Source organism: Epithele typhae (genome assembly GCF_022376455.1).
Source record: "Epithele typhae strain CBS 203.58 chromosome Unknown BXZ73scaffold_15, whole genome shotgun sequence".
NCBI lineage: Eukaryota > Fungi > Basidiomycota > Agaricomycetes > Polyporales > Epitheliaceae > Epithele > Epithele typhae.
The window spans coordinates 287,218-306,289 of record NW_025954206.1 but is presented as its reverse complement, the minus strand read 5'-3'; the positions used below and the strand labels follow the sequence as shown (position 1 = coordinate 306,289).

General features: G+C 59.7%; 8 protein-coding genes across 8 annotated transcripts; 4 read left to right on the top strand and 4 right to left on the bottom strand.

Moving 5' to 3' along the window:
- Positions 1-11: 11 nt before the first annotated feature.
- Positions 12-1,577, bottom strand: BXZ73DRAFT_89263 (uncharacterized protein; the record flags this gene model as incomplete). The annotated part of the gene is made up of 2 exons (XM_048025218.1): positions 12-278; positions 483-1,577. The coding sequence occupies 2 exons, from the start codon at positions 1,575-1,577 to the stop codon at positions 12-14; spliced, it is 1,362 nt and encodes a 453-aa protein (XP_047879292.1).
- Positions 1,578-2,038: 461 nt separating this feature from the next.
- On the top strand, positions 2,039-3,346 carry BXZ73DRAFT_44761 (aldolase; the record flags this gene model as incomplete). Its single annotated transcript, XM_048019394.1, has 4 exons — positions 2,039-2,272; positions 2,449-2,723; positions 2,773-2,974; positions 3,029-3,346. 4 exons carry the CDS (start codon positions 2,039-2,041, stop codon positions 3,344-3,346), a joined length of 1,029 nt encoding a protein of 342 aa, XP_047879291.1.
- Positions 3,347-3,836: 490 nt separating this feature from the next.
- BXZ73DRAFT_44755 (HET-domain-containing protein) lies at positions 3,837-5,798 on the top strand (the record flags this gene model as incomplete). The annotated part of the gene is made up of 2 exons (XM_048019391.1): positions 3,837-4,802; positions 4,854-5,798. 2 exons carry the CDS (start codon positions 3,837-3,839, stop codon positions 5,796-5,798), a joined length of 1,911 nt encoding a protein of 636 aa, XP_047879290.1.
- A 541-nt stretch (positions 5,799-6,339) lies between these two features.
- On the top strand, positions 6,340-8,273 carry BXZ73DRAFT_89261 (uncharacterized protein; the record flags this gene model as incomplete). The annotated part of the gene is made up of 6 exons (XM_048025217.1): positions 6,340-6,418; positions 6,480-6,546; positions 6,599-6,649; positions 6,703-6,869; positions 6,920-7,518; positions 7,542-8,273. The coding sequence occupies 6 exons, from the start codon at positions 6,340-6,342 to the stop codon at positions 8,271-8,273; spliced, it is 1,695 nt and encodes a 564-aa protein (XP_047879289.1).
- A 248-nt stretch (positions 8,274-8,521) lies between these two features.
- BXZ73DRAFT_89260 (uncharacterized protein) lies at positions 8,522-9,688 on the top strand (the record flags this gene model as incomplete). Its single annotated transcript, XM_048025216.1, has 5 exons — positions 8,522-8,702; positions 8,791-8,956; positions 9,015-9,069; positions 9,144-9,387; positions 9,453-9,688. 5 exons carry the CDS (start codon positions 8,522-8,524, stop codon positions 9,686-9,688), a joined length of 882 nt encoding a protein of 293 aa, XP_047879288.1.
- A 1,046-nt stretch (positions 9,689-10,734) lies between these two features.
- Positions 10,735-14,202, bottom strand: BXZ73DRAFT_89259 (uncharacterized protein; the record flags this gene model as incomplete). The annotated part of the gene is made up of 7 exons (XM_048025215.1): positions 10,735-11,656; positions 11,707-11,974; positions 12,042-12,199; positions 12,231-12,866; positions 12,919-13,980; positions 14,037-14,123; positions 14,174-14,202. 7 exons carry the CDS (start codon positions 14,200-14,202, stop codon positions 10,735-10,737), a joined length of 3,162 nt encoding a protein of 1,053 aa, XP_047879287.1.
- Positions 14,203-14,564: 362 nt separating this feature from the next.
- On the bottom strand, positions 14,565-16,999 carry BXZ73DRAFT_89258 (SNF2 family N-terminal domain-containing protein; the record flags this gene model as incomplete). Its single annotated transcript, XM_048025214.1, has 10 exons — positions 14,565-14,795; positions 14,849-15,018; positions 15,070-15,495; positions 15,552-15,789; positions 15,847-15,985; positions 16,037-16,133; positions 16,186-16,440; positions 16,491-16,594; positions 16,645-16,734; positions 16,791-16,999. The coding sequence occupies 10 exons, from the start codon at positions 16,997-16,999 to the stop codon at positions 14,565-14,567; spliced, it is 1,959 nt and encodes a 652-aa protein (XP_047879286.1).
- Positions 17,000-18,060: 1,061 nt separating this feature from the next.
- On the bottom strand, positions 18,061-18,861 carry BXZ73DRAFT_89257 (uncharacterized protein; the record flags this gene model as incomplete). Its single annotated transcript, XM_048025213.1, has 5 exons — positions 18,061-18,125; positions 18,183-18,309; positions 18,336-18,383; positions 18,442-18,611; positions 18,666-18,861. The coding sequence occupies 5 exons, from the start codon at positions 18,859-18,861 to the stop codon at positions 18,061-18,063; spliced, it is 606 nt and encodes a 201-aa protein (XP_047879285.1).
- Between the last annotated feature and the right edge of the window lie 211 nt (positions 18,862-19,072).

Sequence of the window (19,072 nt, the reverse complement as noted above, 5' to 3'; positions counted from 1 at the left end):
GCCACGTCAACTTACCGTTTGTATACATCGAACGCAGCAAGCGCCATGTCCGCGTCCTTGTAGAGCTGTACCAACAGCTTCTTCTGATTCGGGGGTACAACGTGTAAGGCGGGTATCCGATAGACTGATTGTCCGCGGAGCATGGTCGGGATGTCATTCACGATGGTCGTCTTCCAGAAACGCCAAGCCGGAGTGTCGTTGGGAAGGAGGTCATCAAGCACCGTCCGCAAGGCGTCAGAGTCTGCCAGGGCGGTGGAGTGGAGTTCTTCGTTGTACAGCTCCTCATCGCTTTCATCGTCGTTAGCGTCGCTCAAAATCTCCTCGGCCTTCTGCTTGTCCATGACCATGAGCTCCTCGCTCATAGAGCGCCCGTGCGCTGTCGCCTGCTCGGGGGTGGCGCCGTAAGTTGGCGCCGGTGTCGTGGCCGCTCGCCGAGCCTTCCTCGGAGACTTTGCTTTCGGAGAGGATGGGTTTTCTGGGACATCGAGCGCGAGAACGAGGAGGGTGAAGACGACCATCGCGGTGCGCGTGCCGAAGGTGTACTTGCGGAGGAGGGGTCGACGGAGGACTTTCTTCATAAGGATGTGGCGCTGGAGCTTCTCGCGGTCAATGGAAGACAAGTACGAGTTGTATATCCAAGAGACCCCAAGCGAAGCGAGGAACATGACCTGGCCGAAATTCGTAGCCTGTGGGATCGCGAGGAGCTGGGCGAGGAACTGAATCGTGAGGAGGGACGAGCTGATGCCGAGGCGGGCGAACCGCTTGCTGCCCTCGTACTCGAGCGTGAATCGGCCACGAGTGATGGTATTGATAGCCGTCTTCGGCCCCTTGAGGATGACGACGTGGTCGCGCTCGTCGAGGATACCGTGCGCCGGCGACGAGCCCTTCCCTGGTTCGGGGCGGGTGAAATCCAGCTTCCCCGTCCCGATGATGTAACACGAGATGCCACTGGTGACCATGCCGAGGACAATCACCGAGAAGGAGATCCAGTCTTCGAACCAGGCGCATATCCCCGCAGTGGCGATGGAGGAAAGGATGGGGATGAGGGCAAAGAGCGAGGTCTTGACGCGCTTCGCCTTGGTGAGCCGGGGGCGCTTTGACTGCGAAACGGCGTGGAGGCAGTGCGCGATGATGACATGCGAGGGGGAGGTAACACGAGCGTCGGGGGGTGCCTTCCACCCTTCGGAGGGGCAAGCCTTGCATTCAGCAAGGAAGAGGTTTCCCAGATGGCCGGTCTTGCGCATGACGGTGCCCGATTGAACGCCGCGGTACCTCGGGCCGTCAGAGCCGTCGAGCTCGAAGAGGACTGCAGGGTCATGGTTGATTCCGGGATAGAGACCGTCCCAGAAGCGTGACTTTGCGACTTGGCCGTATCGCTTGGCGACTTCGTAGCTGCCGGGGGTGTTGTACCAGCCCAAGTATTTGCGTGCCTCGTAGATATGGACGGTGGCCATGGCAGAGACAGCGACATCGCCCCCGAAAAAGCCAACCACACCAGAGATGTCGAGATTCAGATCTGAATCATCAAGGGGGGCTGTTGGCGGGTCTCGTTTGATGAGAATCTTCCATGGTGGCATCCTGTCGGAGCTGTCAGTACCTACGTAGCAAAAGTGTGGACGAGACTTACCTGGTCGTGCAATGTGGCAGAAGGAGAAAGAGCTTGGATTCGCGCCCACGTAAATGGGTACAAAGTTCAGAAGCCCTGATCCGGTTCAAAACGTGGCCTTTGAAGGGAGTTTATCAAATGCGAACCGCGACCAAGGCGCGGGCTTTATTGTTCTTGATTATCCATGGGCGTGCGTTGCCTTGAGTCTTGTGAGTCGTGCGCTGTACAAGCATGTCGAGGCGGTTGTGGTGGAGGCTGTCGGACTGGGTCGGAGTCGGACGAAGAGACCGACGAACTCTGCCCCATTTGGATCCAACGCCATCACGGTTGCCACAATCCCTGCACATGACTTCCACTACGCTGGCTCTCGTTTCTTCTACTTAATGCTCATCATCTGCACTTGAATGCTCGGAGCACCGCCAATCCTGCAAGATGCTTGCCCGCTTCACTCGCCCCGCAGCAGCCTCTCTCCGCCGCACTTTGACCACCGCGTCAAAGCCTCGTGAACGCGTTCGTATCGTCGAAGTAGGACCTCGAGATGGGCTGCAAAATGAGAAGGGTGTCATCCCACCCAGCATGAAGGCCGAGCTTATCAACCGTCTCACCGCTGCGGGGACGGAGATAATCGAAGCGGGAAGCTTCGTGAGCCCCAAGTGGGTCCCGCAGGTGAGCTTCGTTCACATGCATATGCGCACATAGTGAGGAGGGTTGGTCGATACATGCCTTTCGAAATGTCACATGTGGAACGCTGTCCCTGCAAGGAATAAATGCGATCATTGGCGGACAGAGCCTTGGCCCGCGGCGTAATCACCAGCTATGTATGCATACTCACGCATACACAGATGGCAGGAACAGCGGAAGTTCTCAAGATGATGGACCGGAAACCCGACCTGTACTACCCTGTTCTCGTCCCGAACATGAAGGGTCTCGAACTTCTCCTCGATCTCCTCGCCAAGCAGCCCAAGGACGAAGTGCCTCTTGCGAATGAAGTAGCCGTCTTCACCGCTGCAACAGACGCGTTCTGTAAGGCGAACACAAACTGTACGATCGCCGAATCGCTGGAGAGGTTGAAGCCTGTTGCGGAGAAAGCTTTGGATGCAGGTCTCAGGGTGCGAGGGTAAGAACTCCGCGTTTTCCTCTTCGCGCTTCTCTTCATGTTTCTACAGATACGTGAGCGTCGTAATTGACTGCCCATACTCCGGGCATGTCGACCCGGCCGCCGTGAAGCCCGTAACACAAGCTTTGTTCGACATGGGCTGCTACGAAGTCAGTCTTGGCGACACAGTGGGGACCGGCAACCCCACCACGGTCAACGAACTACTTCACACAATGCTTGACAAGACGGGAATACCCCCGGAGAAGCTAGCTGTACGTCTCTTCTCGTTCTTCTCGAGTTAATCCCCCCTTTAAGCATCTTTATAGGGCCACTTCCATGACACGTACGGGATGGCCGTGGCAAACATCTTTACCGCACTTGACCACGGGCTCCGCACGTTCGACTCGTCTGTGGGTGGCTTGGGTGGTTGCCCCTACTCGCCGGGCGCGACGGGCAACGTTGCCACCGAAGACGTCCTGTATGCCCTTCGCGGAACGCGCTTCGACGTTCCAGGTAATTTGGAAGCTCTCGCCGAAGTCGGATCTTGGATCTCCAAGGCTCTAAACAAGCCCAATGCTAGTCGGGTTGGCAAAGCGTTGGAAGCGAGGCGCGAGCGGGAGGGGGTTATGAAAGCCAAGTTGTAGTTAAGTAGTAGGCATACCTAGGGCGATTACGCAGATCCGATCCCTGAAGTCTGGGTGGTGCAATTGTGGGCTTAGCCGCTTTCACTCGTCTCGCGGCCAGATCTCGAGTGAGTGAGAAACTTCTCCGCTTCAACCGGACGTTGATGATAGTCTGGTCATAGATCGTGCTGGCCTTCTCATTCGCAGGCTAGATGTCCAGAAGCCAGAACATAACGATATCCCGGGCGCTCAGAGCGCACGTGGTTACTTCCATATCATATACCTGTCGCCGTCGCACTGACGACGGCGTACCACTCAAACTCTACCACGACAACCGCTACGGAGGCGGCCTCGTGAGCAGAAATCACCCGCCTCCTCCTCCACCAGCACGACTCCTATATGCCCTAAACCACCGCGGGCTGCATTCATAGCCACAGTGTAGCAACAATCCAAACGGTACGTGGCGCGATATGCCACGACATCGTCCTTAATGATTGACGATCGATGGCAGATGTGGTTGCTCAGTACCGACCGCGCAGAGCTCCATTTCTTCTCTACTCCAGCGGCCGTCACCGGGGGCTATGCCATCCTCTCGCACACGTGGGAGGATGACCATGAGCAGACCTACCAGGAAATCCGAGGGCTCCAAGAGCGGTGCAAGGCCTCTGGCAAGAACCCACGCGACATGGTCTCTTCTAAGATCCGGCAGACGTGTCTCCTCGCAAAGCGGTACTCTTTCGACTGGGTCTGGGTCGACACCTGCTGCATCGACAAGACGAGCAGCACCGAGCTCTCCGAGGCGATCAACTCGATGTTTCGCTGGTACGCGGCCTCGGAGGTATGCTTCGCCTACCTCGCGGACGTGCCCAGCGATGACGTGGTTGACGCCCCCGGCTCGGCCTTCCTGAAAGCGCGCTGGCACACGCGCGGGTGGACGCTGCAAGAGCTGATCGCCCCCCTTCTCGTCCTCTTCGTATCTCGAGACTGGAAGATCATCGGGAACAAGCTCGAGCTGGGTAAATTGCTGAACAGCATCACGGGGATACTGGACCTGGTGCTCACGAACCAGGCTTCGTACTCCACCGTCGGGGTCGCCTCGCGCATCTCGTGGGCGGCTCACCGCCAGACGACGCGCGTCGAGGATGAGGCGTACTGCCTTATGGGCCTCTTCAACGTCAACATGCCGACCATCTATGGCGAAGGGAAGCACGCGTTCCAGCGGCTTCAGCAGGGGATCATGCGCCAGTCCTTCGACACCAGTCTCTTCGCTTGGGGACGCTGGATCTCACACAACAGCCAGGCGGTGCCCATGGCGAGAAATGTCACCTACAACATCTTCCACGCCCCCTCCCTCGACCACTTTTTCCTTCTTTCTCAGTCTGTGAAGGCCTTCGCAAATTCAAGAGGTCTCCGCTACTCTCCCAACGCGACATACCCCCTGCAACCTTATCTCCCGTATCAATGGAAACCGATACATGTGCGTTGTTGCTTTCGGTCGTGACACCTCAGCTTCCTGACACGCGCTCAGAACGAGCCCGAGGACGGCGAGAAGCGGACGGTTGGCCCGTTCGGAGCCCTCGAGCTTCCCCAGTTCCAGAATACCAACTACGGCATGAAGTGTCGCTTCCCCGTCTTCGAAGTCAAGGGCGTCACCGTCGCGATGCTGATGACGGACAACGCCCGCGAGCACTTTGGGCTCCTTCTGAACCCGACGAACGACAATCTCACGGACCCGTCTCGCGTGAGGTACAGTGTCGGCTGGGGCTTCGACCTGTCCGATAACCGGCGCTCATTCGTGCGCCTGGTGCACATGGGCAAGGACTGGTACAACCTCTCGTTCCTCGGAGAACCCGTCAAGCCCGTCTGGCGCGACATCCACATCATGGACACCTTCCCGGAGTACCGCAAGGTCGACCGCGTCACACTCGCCTACCCACTGCACACCCTGCTCCCCGCGTCGCCCTTCCGGATACCGCACTGGCTCATCAACCGGCTCCTCCTGCTCGACTTCGAGGCGAGCAACAAGCCGATGATCAAAAGTTCGCAGAAGGACGGACCCGGGACACCGCTCGTCGTGCAGATGTCGTTCGACAGCGTCGCGCAGACCGAAGGCATCCGCCTCCGCTTCGGGACGTGCTTTCCCCTCCTCCCCCCGCCCGCTCCAGCAGGGCCCGGCCAGGGCGCCGACACGGCGGAGGACCAGGACGGGAACCCAGGCGAGCCCGCGCGCGGCCCGGAGGTGCACTGGGCGACGGCGCAGCCGATGCACGCGGCCAACTGGCGGACGACGCCGCCGCCGATCGGGCACGACTGCGCGACGGACCACGTGGACGGCTGGCCGGGGTGGGCGCGCGAGTTCGTGGACGAGGAAGGGGCGCGGGTCGTGCGGCTGTCGTTCCTGCGCTCGCCGTTCGCGCCGGAGAGCACGCGCGTGTTCCACCTCGAGCTCGCGGGGGGAAGTACGAGCAGATGATGGCGGCGCGGAACGTGCGGTTCCCGCCGCGGCCGCAGGCGGAGGTGGATGCGATCTTGGCGGAGCAGGGGGTGGCGGTTTCTCGTGAGCCAGCCGGTGAAGAGGAAGCCCACGGGGAGGCCTTGCGCGAGGAGGATACGCGTGAGGCGGAGAGCCGGGTGGAGGAGGACGGGCTCGTTGAGCGAGCTGAGAACATGACCCTTGCCGATGAAGACGCGACGAAGGGTGTGAACGAGGAGGAGCGTGACGAGGTCCTCGAGGTAGAGCGCACCGATGAAACATAGCGAACTTTGTACAGACCAGTTCGGAGAGACTTATCCAAACACGTCATGTGACCGCGACATAGCCCGGCCCGCGTGAGCCCGAGATGACGGAGAACAGGGGCCCCCTGGGCAGCGATCAGCCTGTGCCTTTGCGTCTCCTTCCGCCACGTCCTGCACACCTCGCTCGTTCGCACCTTCATCCGACTCTGCTCATCTCAAGCCGCTTGCACTGCGATCTTCTCAGCTCCTCCGAACTCCCTTGAGCTCTCGCCGACACGATGTCGTCCGGGATGAACAAGATGACCGCCGAGCGCAATCAGCGCATCGTCATGGACCTTGCGATTCAGCCGGGGAATGGTGCGTGCTAGTCAATGCATCAACTTCCGAGCGGTCACTCATGTCCGACTCAACGGAACAGACGTCTGTGCCGACTGCAAGGCACGTAACCCCCGGTGGGCATCTCATAACATCGGGATATTCATCTGGTGAGTAACGACAGCACCTCTAGCACTTCGCCCCGTTCACCATTCTTGGCAGCGTGAGCTGTGCGGGCATCCACCGAAAAATGGGGACGCATATATCTAAGGTGTAGGTATGCATTCGGTGCATGACCAAGTAGACGTGCTCACCTCGCTACGCAGGAAGAGCCTGACGATGGATCAGTGGTCGAAGGAGCAGGTCGAGACGATGAAGGAGAACGGGAACCTCAAGTCGAATGCTTACTACAACCCGGACGAGATCAAGAACCCTCCGCCCACCAACATGATCGACCAAGAGCGGGACAGTGACCTGGAGAAGTACATCCGATGTGAGTTATTGCTTGCTCTATGCGCGAACGCCCTGCCGATGCGGAGACAGCCAAATACCAGTACAAGTCGTTTGTCACCAAGAAGTCTGCGGCAACGGCGCTACTCGGTCCCTCGAGGTCAGCATCGAGTCGACTCTCGTCAGCCGCGCCGACTGCCACTCGTTCCCAAACCATGCCCCCTTCATCATCCGCTTCGGCTCCACCCACTTCTTATCTCTCCGCTGCGCACGCGGTAGCACGAACTCCCAGCCCTTCACAACATAAGCCATTACCTCCCGTTCGCGCTGCGTCACAACCCGTCGCCCCTCCCGCCCCCGCGGCACCCCAGCCACCCCCGCAGCAAGCCGCGCCTCCTACGCAACCTCGAATCCTCTGTGGGGAGATCTTGCGCAGCTTCAAAATCAGGCGACGAACTCCTCCCTCCCCTGCAGTACGCCGCACCCCTACCATGTCCGCTCCCATGAGCATCCAGAACACCGGCCTTTCGGTGCCGGCTCAGCAGTTCACCGGGCTCTCCGCGAGCCCCAGCAACCCGTTCCCGTCGATGCTCATGCAGCAGCAGACGGGCATGTTCCCACCACGGAGCATGAGCCTCAATACTGGCCTCACGATGAACGGGATGAACGGCGTCGGGGGGAACACTCTGGGCGTCGGCGCGAGCGTGATGCCCAGTACGTCCCTTCCGGCTCGATGGGCATGCTGCAGCCCCAGCCCGCGGCGCCCTCTCTCAGCTCTGGTTTCCTGCAACAGAGCTTGAGTTCGAGCCCACAACCGCCGTTCGCCCAGTCCATCTCCCCCGGCATGTCTATGCATCAGCAGCAGTATCAACAACAGCAGCAGCAACAGCAGCAGGCATTCGGGGGCGTTCCCTCGTCGTTCGGTCAAGCCGGGCCCTCCATGATGTCGGCGTCGCCGATGCACTCTACGTCGCCTATGCCGCAAGGCTCGCCCATGTTCCCCTCTCAGCCCCTGGGACAGATGCAAAGCTCGCCCATGTTCCCACCGCAACAGCTTGGACAGATGCAGGGTTCACCTATGTTCCCGTCGCAGCAGCTCGGGCAGCAGGGCTCGAACCCGTTTATGAACATGCAGCAGCAGCAGCAGCAGCAGCATATGCAGCAACAGCAACAGCAGATGCAAATGCAGATGCAGATGCAGATACAGCAGCAGCAGCAGCAGCCGGTCATGACCGGTTTCCAGCCCCAGCAGCCGTTCGCGTCGCCGTCGCCGAGCATGTTCATGCCACCCGGACAGCAGCAGCCACAACAACAGCCACAACAGCAGCAGATGTTTGGGCAGCAGCAAACGAATCCGTTTGGGGCGATGGGGTGGCAGCAGCCGCAGATGCAGCAGCCAACGGGATTCATGGGCCAACAGCAGTCGTGGGGCCCGGGACGGATGTGAGCAGGTCGACGGGCACTCTGGAGAGAGGACGGAAGGTGGTTGGGATCGGAAACATGCTATCGGACGCTCTGAGGACGCTCTCGTGCACACACTATCTGTCCCTGACTTATTGCGATAATACATCTCACCTTCATTCACTTGTGCGGAGGTCCGCCGCGGTGTTGAGCTGGGTGGGACCGCGGGACGTCCCGAGATTAAGTCGAGATTGCCTGTTATCGCGAGCTCTCGCCGCTCGAGCTTGGAACGCCATGTCGCTGTCCTGCGTCCCGCTCGAGCTCCTCGTCGACATCCTCGCATACGCGCTCGACGACACCCGCTCACCGAGCAACATCTTGTGCGTCAACAGCACCTTTCACGCGGTCAGCGCCCCCCTCGTGCACTCCCACCTGCGCTTCACTTCCCTCCACCAACTCGTCCTCTTTTCCGAATGTCCAGCACCCCGCCGTATTCCCCTCGCACCCTCCGGGTCTCCCTCGCGGGCGGCTCTGCCATCTTCGAAGTCTTCGGCACCTGGAAGTCGTGTTTCGGCGATGCCTCAAGCTCAAGTCTCCACCGTCCCCTGGCCATCCTCCGACGTCCGACAGCCATGCGCAAGTGCCGTTGGATCTGCTCTCCCTGAGCTTGCATTCGCACTCCAGCAATCCGCATCTTGACCACATATACAAGGCTCTCTCCCTAGCAAAGTACGCACCCCCGTCTACTCTCCTCCAGCCCAGTTCTCACCCAGCGCCGCGCACGCAGTCCACGGACGTTCATCTGGAAAGGCCCCGACCCAGAGCACCACTTCTCCATCGCGGTGAGTGCCCCCTCCCCTCCCCCACCTCGCGCGCGCACGGGGTCCGACTCACCGTGCACCCCCTCCCTCCGCAGATCGTGCCCTGGGCGACGCACCACCTCATCCGCGCGATCGGCACCTGGGCCGCCGTGGAGCACATCACGCTCACGAACCTCACCTTCCCCTCGGACGAGCTCGGGCTGCACACGCCCTGGACGCCCTCCGCGCCGCTCCTCCCCGTGCGCGCGCTCCCCCGCCTCCGCACCGTGCTCCTCGGCAAGGCGACGCTCCTGCCCCCTCCGCCGTCGCCGCGATGCTCGTCTGCCCCGCGCCGCCGTCGTGTCTCGACCCCGGCGCAAGGGACGGCGCTGGGAACACCGACGACGACGACGGCGACGGCGCAGGTGGTGGGGGGACGGCGCTGGAGCGCATCCGCCTCGTCGACACGTACCGCCACAGCATCTGGGGCCCCCGCATCCGCCTGCGCGACGTCGTGGACGCGCTCGACGCCGTCGGCGGGCTGACGGACGCGCAGCGGGACGCCGCGCGCGCGCGGGTCCAGCGCGTCGTCGTCTGCGAGAAGCGGACCGAGCGGATCGAGGGCGGCGACAACGGCGACGACGTCGGGGTGCTGGGGTGACGCGGCGCGGTGCGACCGCCGTTTCGCCTGCAGCTTCCAGCACCGCGAGCGACCCCATCACGAGCGACCCGGTCAGTGGTCCGGCGTGGCTGGGTGCGAGCAAACTTGTCGGGACCTCTGCGATCTCGAACATCGTCGTGCGCCCGTCGGCGGCAGCCCCTACGAAGCCGTGCTCCACAGCCCCTCGAGGCCTCGCTCGTCGGCGGACGTCGTCCGGCCAGCAGACCACAGGGCGGAGTGCATGGTGGCGTCGGCAGAGCAAGCAAGTGCTCGAGCACACGAGCAGCGTCGGCTTGGGCTGACACTAGCGGCCGGCGGTACAGCGGGGAGCGGCGGACAAGTGCTGTGGAGAAGACGACGAGATGGCTACGGCTGGATTGACGGTTCTTGGTTTACGTTCAATTGCCGCGCTGTAGTGTACATGGAATTGGTGTTGCTCTGGAGCGCATTGCATATTCTGGGATGCCCACCTGGGCGCAAGAAGTAGCTACGGGAAGGCGGGACATAGAGGCTTGTACTCGAGTACACACGAAGACGCATCATCCGCTTCGTACAACAGACACATACATAACACGAGGCGACACGAGGCGACACGAAGGTCTTCAATCGAATCAGAGCCAGCACCTCCACCTCAGAGCGGACGGCACGCGTCGCCGGGGGAGAGCGAGAAAAAGAAGCAGAAAGAGCTCGTACATAGGAGGAACTACAACGGAACATGGCGGGCCTTTGAGCCGGTGCAAGACGACACCCCACACGAGGTAAGAATCCGGGACAACGGCGTGATACATCCGGAACTCGTAGAGCGCATGCTAGGCTCTGTTAGGCGGTTGCGTACCGTGTCCGTGCGAAGTCGCGCGCAAACCGGGATGAGGTCGTCGCGGTGCGGAGGTCATCAAGGCTCGTGAATGTCGCGGAGGTGGTGACGGTGGACGTAGCGCCGGGTGCTATTGAGATCCGTGCGGAGTCGTACTCGATGCATTTTTCCTCCGCTTCAAGAGTCTAGTTGAGAAACGAGGGGCTTCACAACATCGATATTTTCGACCGCTTCACCCCGAATTGTTCCACAGCTGCGCCATCGAGGACAGAGGTGCGTACTCCTGGTTCCCCGCCGGGGGTCGCGGGTCGAAGTGGTACGGCACGGAGCGACTCGGGGGAGAAGGTATGCCCGGCGCGGTCTGCCGAAATTGCGAAGGCGGGTCGAGCTTCCTGGTGTACACCGGGTCTGCGTATGAACCGGGGACGCCAGAGTTGTATCCCACTGGCGCGTGGTCCGTGAGTACGGGATAGGACCCAAAGGGGTCTGACAGCTGCGAAGAGTGAGACTGGGTGTGAGAGGAGCCAAGTTGTCCCTGGGAGAAAGGCGAGCGAGAGGTAGAGAGTGATTGGACGCGTTGGTGGCCGTACGGTGAGCCCCCAAATTGTTGCATAGACCCAAGACCAGCCATGCCGTGGCCAAGACCCAGAGAGGTGTGTGCGGAATGAGGGGGTGCCGCGTTGTGCGAGGAGTACTGGAGCTGTGGTGGGGATTGAGGCTGAGGTTGATATTGAGTGCTGCCCGAGAAACCTTGGTTGAGGTGGAGGGCAGCCGTCTCATTGGCATTCGAGGACCATATGGACGGCCCAGTGCCCAACGCGCTAGAGCCGAACAGCATGTGCGTCTGCGGAACATGAGGAGCGGAAACTTGGCGTATGTGTGTCGCGCGTCCGGCGTCTAGTCGGGGCGGGCTTCGATGCAGAACACTGGCGAGGATATCTTGCGCGGTGGTGATGGTCGGAGGAGAAATGACAGGTGGTGGCGCAAGCGGCAGATGCTCGGGGAATTTTGGCGCGTATTTGGGGGAGATGGGCTCAGGACTGCTGAGATTGGGAGGGACAGTAACTGGACTGGCAACCAGATGGCGAGGAGGTGATGTAGGTGACGCTACATCAGCACCCATGACTGGGCTCAGGTCATACGCTTCGTCCGCGCTGCGAGCAATGTCAGCAAACCCAGGCGAACATGAAACTATTAGACCGACCCAGGATTCCAGATGATCTCATCGTCATCGTCATCAGACGCGTTCAGCACTGTTCGGAACGCTGCTTCGACAGGATCGTCCTCTGTGCGGGTGATGTCCGTCATGTTGTCCTCGTCTGTCTCGATCGGGGGCGCCTGATGAGGGATCCGTGTCGGTATTGTGGTAGACTGTTGCGAGGGATTGGAGCTCTTCGCTCGTCTTGCGGGAGGTGGCACTTGGGCTTCCGGTGGGGTGGTAGAGACGTCTCGGGAAGATTCCTCGTGATGAACTGTCCCTCAACAAGGAATAAGGGAGAGAGCTGCAGAAATGTCAGTCGTAATAAGAGGACATTGAACGAAAGGTGCTTACCTCATCTTCCGCAATCGCCTGAGCGTCCGCTAGCAGGTCCGATATGCGCATGAGCTGCTCCTCATTTGGATGTACCTGCTCAAGAGGTACCATCGAGGGTCCCATCCCGTTCGTGGCAACCGGTCCGTCCCTCGCTCCTTCCTTGCTTGTAGACCCACCACTTCCGAGGCACAAACCTCTTCAGTGGTACGAACCCCGCCAGCTCCACGTCCTCTTCCAGAGTCGTAGCAAGTGCAGGAAGCTGGTCCGCAGGGAAGGCGTGCATCAACGCAGTCGAGAACTGAGCGTATGCACGCCAGAACTCTGCCAGGCCAGGAATCACGACAATGCCAGCCACGCTTGACGATCGTCGCTCGTTGTTGCGTCGTCGTTCACGTCTCTGCTTCGAGTTGTTGCCATCGTATTGCCCAAGCTGAGTGGTGAGGTAGCGGAGGTTGGCGCGGAGCCACTTGCCGGCCATGCGGAGCGCAGGGAGGGTCCGTCGGAAAGCGGCGGTGATTCGTTGTGCGAGGTCTTCGCCCACATCCTCTGGGGGTGCTTCGGCAAGTTGGACAAGTCCCACTTCCAGAAGAATGCGATGCATGAGAAGAAGGTGCGATGCGATGGCAGATTCCGCAGAAGCAGGTGAGGCGACGGTAGGACCTTTCTTCGGACCGCTGGAGCTGGAGCGGAACATGCGATGCTTCCAGAGAGCGCTTTGAGAGAGGACGATGACCTTGAGAATAATGTCAAGAGGAAGGACTCGGTCGGAGATGAGTGACCGGAAGTCTTCCGCAAGCTTGTATGCGAGGTCGGGGGAGAGCACGTTGGCCCTACAACATCTTCTTAAATGCACGAAGGAGAAGAAACGAGGCAGATACTCACTCTTCTGGAGGTATCCGCCACAGCCCATGGAGCACAATCAACTTCTCCTTGAAAGCTTCCACCCTTAGTCTTGGTGCCATTGGCGGCCCGTCTCCGCGCGCGATCTCATTCCCCTTATCACGGTCCTTCTTCGCCCCCCTGATCTTCCACTGCACGAGCGCTTTCGACAGCACCGTCCCGAGGTTCTCCGCCGCAGTGTCGAATGGGGTCCGGACACAGAGCGCGCGGTAGTAGTGCACGAGCGACCCGAACGCGTCCTTCTGGTAGGTCGCGAGGATCGCCATCTGGTGCGCCGGGTTCCCGTCCTGCGGCAAGAGCAGCCGCGCTTGCTGGTAACATTGCTGCGCCTTGTCGTAGTTGCGCATCCGCGGCATGACTGGCGCCTGGACACCCCCCGAGGGGGCGCCGCCCTTCCTGCCCCGGCCACTTTTCTGTCCACCGTTCGCGCCAGCCGCTGGGGGCCCGTCCTCGTGCCCGGCGCGCGGACGCCCCCCAGACTCGTTGTACTGCTCCTTGTACCGCTCGATGTCTCCCAGGCAAACGAGCGCCTTGCTCAGGCTCGCCATCCGGCCGTCGCGCTGCTCGCGTGAAGCTGGGGTGAGGGCGGGCGCCGCGGCCGCAATGTCGACGTCGGGCGGGAACTGGAAGTGGTTGCGTTTCGGAGGTCCATCGTTGGTCGTTGCGGGGTCGGGTTCGTCTGCGAAGATGCCAAGCTCGGCGAGGACGGTGTGCGCGTCGTCGAGTGCGAAGATTCGCCGAATGCGGACGATAAGCTGGATCCAGAACTTCTCTTCATCGGCGAGGAACTGGCGGAAGCGTTGGAGGAGCTTGCGGTGCTCGACGACGTGCGAGTTGCGCCCCCCGTGCGGCTGCTGACCCTGCCCTTGGCCCTGACCCTGCTGCCGGGGCCCGGAGTGCATGACACGGTCGAGGGCGGCGATGCGCTGCTTGAAGACTGCAATGAAGTTGTACGATGTCGACATCCAGAGCATGTTCTCTGCATCCTTGGACTCAGGCTCGTATGGATGGAGGAGGAGGAGGCGCAGGCAGTTCCGCCGCAATCTGCACGCCACTCGCTGAGAACTGGGGAGGGGAGCGCATATAGCGAGTATACGCACTGTTTCCTGGTGAAATCGGTCTCCCTCTCCCATGGGTCCTTCGACTTGAGCGATTCTTTGAGTGTCTGTTGGAGGGTTTTCGCCTCCCTACGGTGATTGAGCATACAGGGCGCAAATTGCACTGCGGTAGAACATACCGGAGGAGTTGTGATGCTTCTTCTGACATGTCAGTGACTATACGGGCTCGTGGATCATTGTGTGGGGTCTCGCCGCGGTGTATGCGGGACAAGGGGATGGAGAGGAGAGAGGAGAGGCCGAAGGTAAGCGCGTAGAATCAGCCGCGACGCGGCGTACATGGGCGTCAAATTGCCGCCCGACGTCACGAGCCTCCTCGAGCCTCGAGATGTGTAAAGTCCCACTTCGACGTACAAACCCTCGGCCCACTTCGCTGCGGTTGATTACACGTCGCAGCGTTGTAAAGACAAGCGAAATGTGTACAGGACAGGCCATGGTATATTAGTCCAGTGTATATGTGTATGCGGAATCCAATCATAGATGCTAAAACAGATTCTCATCGAAGTCATCCATCTAGTCATCATCGTCGTCATCGTGGCCAGAGGAGCGGAACAACGCGACAAGCTCGTCCATGCCCAGACGCATGTTCTTGAGCTTGTCTCCCGCGAGCGCGGCTGCGGCAAGGGCGCGCTTCTTCTCCTGCAGCTCCAAGATTCGTTGCTCGACGCTCTCTTTGACGGATAGCTTGTGGATGTTAACCGCCCGCGTCTGCCCAAAGCGATGCGCACGGTCGAACGCTTGGTCCTGAGAGAGACGAATGAGCACCTGCAAGAATCCCTGGGTGGATAACGACGTACCTCAAGTGCTGGGTTCCACCACGGGTCGACCAGGATGACGTTGTTACAGCAGGTCAAGTTCAGGCCAGTGCTTCCAGCCTTGAACGAGATCAGGATGATCTTCGTCGACTTCACCTTGGTGATGTCCTCAATCGACTTGTCGCGTGACATCTTGTCCATAGACCCGTCGTCTAACGAAACTGGTTAGCCCGCCAGATTTGACGGAACGACGAGCCACTCACAGCGAACGAACTTCATCCCCTCCGCCCGGAGGAACGGCTCGATGAGGTCGAGCATACTCGTGAACTGCGAGAAGATGATCGTCTTCTCGCCCTCCCCGCGCTCCTCCGCCTCGCGCAGGATCTTCACGATCATCCGCGTCTTGCTTGAATGCGGCGGGAGACCGGTCGGTGACGCCGCTGCCTCGAGCGCGTCCTTGTAGACGTCCTCGCAGTCGACACAGACGTCGTTCTTCCAGGTGTTCGACGACGTGAGCGGCTTTTGGCACAGCTGGCACGGCTTGCGGGAGATTCCGAGACCACCAAGCATGGCAGCAAGCTCGTCGGCAGGATCGTCGGCATCCTCACTGGTCTGGCTGGCGCTCTTGGGCTCGACGGCCTCTTGATCCGTCGCGTAGTCCTTCGAGATCAGGCCCCTATGATTGCACGCTACACAACGATGAGCATCAGTATATCATCGTTCAGGCTTAGAAGAAAAGTCGAACCTTGACGGAGGCGCAAGAGAAGGACGAGGACTGAGGTGTACGACTTGTTGATGTTGCCCTGCTGCAGCTTCTCGAGACTGGTCTGGACCATTTGCTCGACCGAGTTGTAGAACGCGCGCTCTGCGGTGTCGAACTCACATTCCACAACGTGGACGTTACGTGCGGGGAGGTCTAGGATGGGCTTGCCGTTGATGATCGTCGTCTTCGTCCTGCGAAGCATGATGACACGAAGAACGACCTAGCGAAAGCGTTCTGAGTCGAGCTCCACGGCACGCATAAGCGTGGCAAAGCTCACCTGCAGCCTCTTCAGTGGGCGAGCGGGCTTGCCTGATTTCACAGGCTTGGCGATTTGCGAGTTGAAGGTCTGCCAGTCATTGAGCGGCCTGACGCGCAAGAACTTGATCAAAGAATAGAGTTCTTCGACGCTGTTTTGCCTGTCGATTGGTCAGCAGACGCATGCCGTCCGAACGGCCAGAAAGGCTTACATGGGAGTACCGGTCAAACACCATCGGAACTTCGCTTCGAGCGCACAACATGACGTTGCGGCCTTGGTGCTGCGGTTCTTGATGTTATGCGCCTCATCTATGCACGAGTGAGTCGGCGTCTCAACCCCGCAGATAGCAAGGTAACTCACCGAGAACTACTCGCAACCACTTGACGCGGAAGAGCGCGTCTTTCTTGGCCCCACGCTTCGATGCAGCCTTCGTCTTCTTTCGGAATGCCGCATCATCCGAGTCGGAATCGTCGTCATCACCGGAGTCAAAGTCACCCTTTCCCTTCTTCTTCTTGCCTTTAGACTCGTCCTTGGCCGGGGCGTATGCCCCAAACTCGGACGTCACGACTGAATATGATGTTACGACAATGTGGGCGCGCTCGAGCTCCCTGGGGTCTGGCTCAAGAGTGAGAGAATGTCACGGAAGCAATCACCAAACAACGGACCTGAAGTACGGCTGGGGCCATGGTGTTGGACGACGCGAAGAGAGGGTGCGTACTTCTTGACCTCATTCTCCCATTGCGAGACGAGGGCGACCGGGCAAACAACCCTGTACGGCGTCTAAGTCTCCGCATGCCCTCACCGCACGGAGGGACTTACAAAGTAGAACCGCTCCATCCGGCCTCCTTGTCCTTCTTGGTGGCTCTACCGTCAAGGATACGGGTGACAGTGGAGATGGTCTTCCCGAGACTGTGAGGTGTCTAAGCAACCCGATCTCGAACATGTGCAGCTGCGGTAAGACTCACCCCATGTCGTCGGCCAAGATCCCGCCACTGGCCTTGCCCGTCTCTCGCTCCTTCATGAACTGCCGCGCCTTGACTTGGTGCGGGAGCAGCATCACGCCTTCGCGAAAGCCGTCGACCATTGCGTCCTCGACGGTGTACTCTGCATCATCATGGTTGTAGGTGTCGGCCACGAAGTCGCGGAGCGCCTTCTCGGTGTCGGCCTGAGTCATCATCATGTCGTCCGCGTATCCTCCTACATTATGGACATCGAACGTCTCGCCTTCGTCCATCGGTGGCTTTGTGGGGTACGAAGTGACTGGAGGCGGGCGGTTCGCGGGGGTAACGATCCGGGTCGGCGGTTTCGAGAAACCAGCAGGTTGGGATGGGCGGGCACCGTTTAGAGGCTGTGAGCGGAGGGGAGGGGGGCTTTTCCCGCAGCCTGTCAGGCCAGATATATGCCGTAGAAAACGTGTGGATCTTACCTCGGTCTTCCGCCATCCTCGGAATCGGATATCTCAATGGGGCCTCCAGAGCGGCCTTTGTGGATGCGCCCGACGGGCTCTGGCGAGGACGCCGTCGATGCAACGCTCTGATTCGTTCTCTTAGAGTCGTTTCTCAGATCAAATGAACATGCGACATACAATGACTCCGCTCTGGGGAACGTGCTTCGGGGGCTGTCTGTCGGCATTCTTGCCCAGAGGCACCAAGTTTGGATACACATGTTCGTCTTGGGCGAACCTTTGACGCCTGCAGGAAATATCGGTTAGCACCTCGTGAAGCGAGCAGTCGGATCAACCTCTCAAAAGAAGTACTGTAACTGAGGGAATACCCAGCATACACCTTCCCCGAAGACTCGCGCCAAGAATCATGGATAGTGATACTCACATTCGTTCCATGATGTGGGTATCGTAGAGATGCGTCGAAGGATAAGATGAAGGGTGATGGCGGTTCGAAACCAAGGTCAACCAGAACGCGAAGCTCAGGCGCCCGACGTGCCCATTTAGACCGCGTCGCGTTAGTCAGGTGACCGAGTCGCCAAGACCACGCCGCCTCCGCGACGACACGCTGACACCACGCTCGAACGGCTTTCACGACACGCTTGTGACAGTTCTCGTAAACAGAGCATTGGGGAATCCATGCGCAATTGTTCCACCTCCCGCATGCTCCCTAGCGACCGAACGCAATGCTCTGACACTCGGCATCTCATCGAAACGAAGCCGCAAGGAGAAGTCGTAAAAGCCGTAAGACATCCCAGCATAGCGAACGATACAAGCAGTCGCATAGCCATACTCTAAGAGTCTTCGTCATCTGAATCCTCTCTTGCCAGCCGACTAAGCAGCGATCCATCAAAGGCTCCTGTTGGAACAAAGTAAGTGAATGCGCCGATGTGCAGCGGTGGGAACGTGTACATACTACCGACGGAGGGTTGGTGGCGGCCCCTGTAGGCTGCAAGGGGCGAGGCTGGTGACCCTGGCACAGACGACACAGAGGACGTGAATGAAACCTCGGCTTGGGAAGACGCAGAAGGGGGATGGTGTAGCTGAGGGTTCGCGACGGGGTGGAAACGGGAGATGGGACGTAGGTCGAGAAAGCTTTTTGACGTTGTGGGCTCGCCTAATGTGTAACAGAATCAGTATCATCAACACGTTATGAAGTAGAACAACCAACATACATTCGGAGTGCTGCTTTGCAAACGCCACTGGCGCGCTGGCGTCGACTGAAGCGGGGATTTGACAGGGGTAGCAGGCGCAGATGGAGGCGGCGGGAGGGGTGCACGGGGGTACTTGAGTGCAAAGAGTGCTTGCAGCACGTTCAGAGCTAGCAATCCGAACACGAGCAGCTCTGCGTCTCGTGCCTTGAGGACTCGCTTGGGAACCGACGGACAAAAAGACGCACCAGCAGCACATGTGTAGTAGTAAGGCGCACTCGCCGGCCGTTGCTTCCATACCGTATCAAACGCGCGCCATGGTGTTGGCACCGGGAGGAGGTGGGCCAGGATCGAGAGGCTGACGAGCCCGATAGAGTTGGTTCGTAGTCGTGCGATCGCCTCGCCACGCATTGGCTTGAAGAAGTCCAGAACAGATTTTGCCATAATACTGAGGAAAGTTTTGACACAGGGCAGCAGTAGAGAGGAGGGGGAGGCGGTAGCGTTTGCAAATGAAGCAGAGCCGTAGCGTTCAAACAAAGCGCGTCGCGTTGGAGTTGCTCAATCAACAGCAGGCGCCCAAGCAAGCGCGTCAGTCACGTGCGCTTGGTGCCCTGATTCCTGCAAGCTGCAGTTCAACCGCGTCCACTAGCCTTCT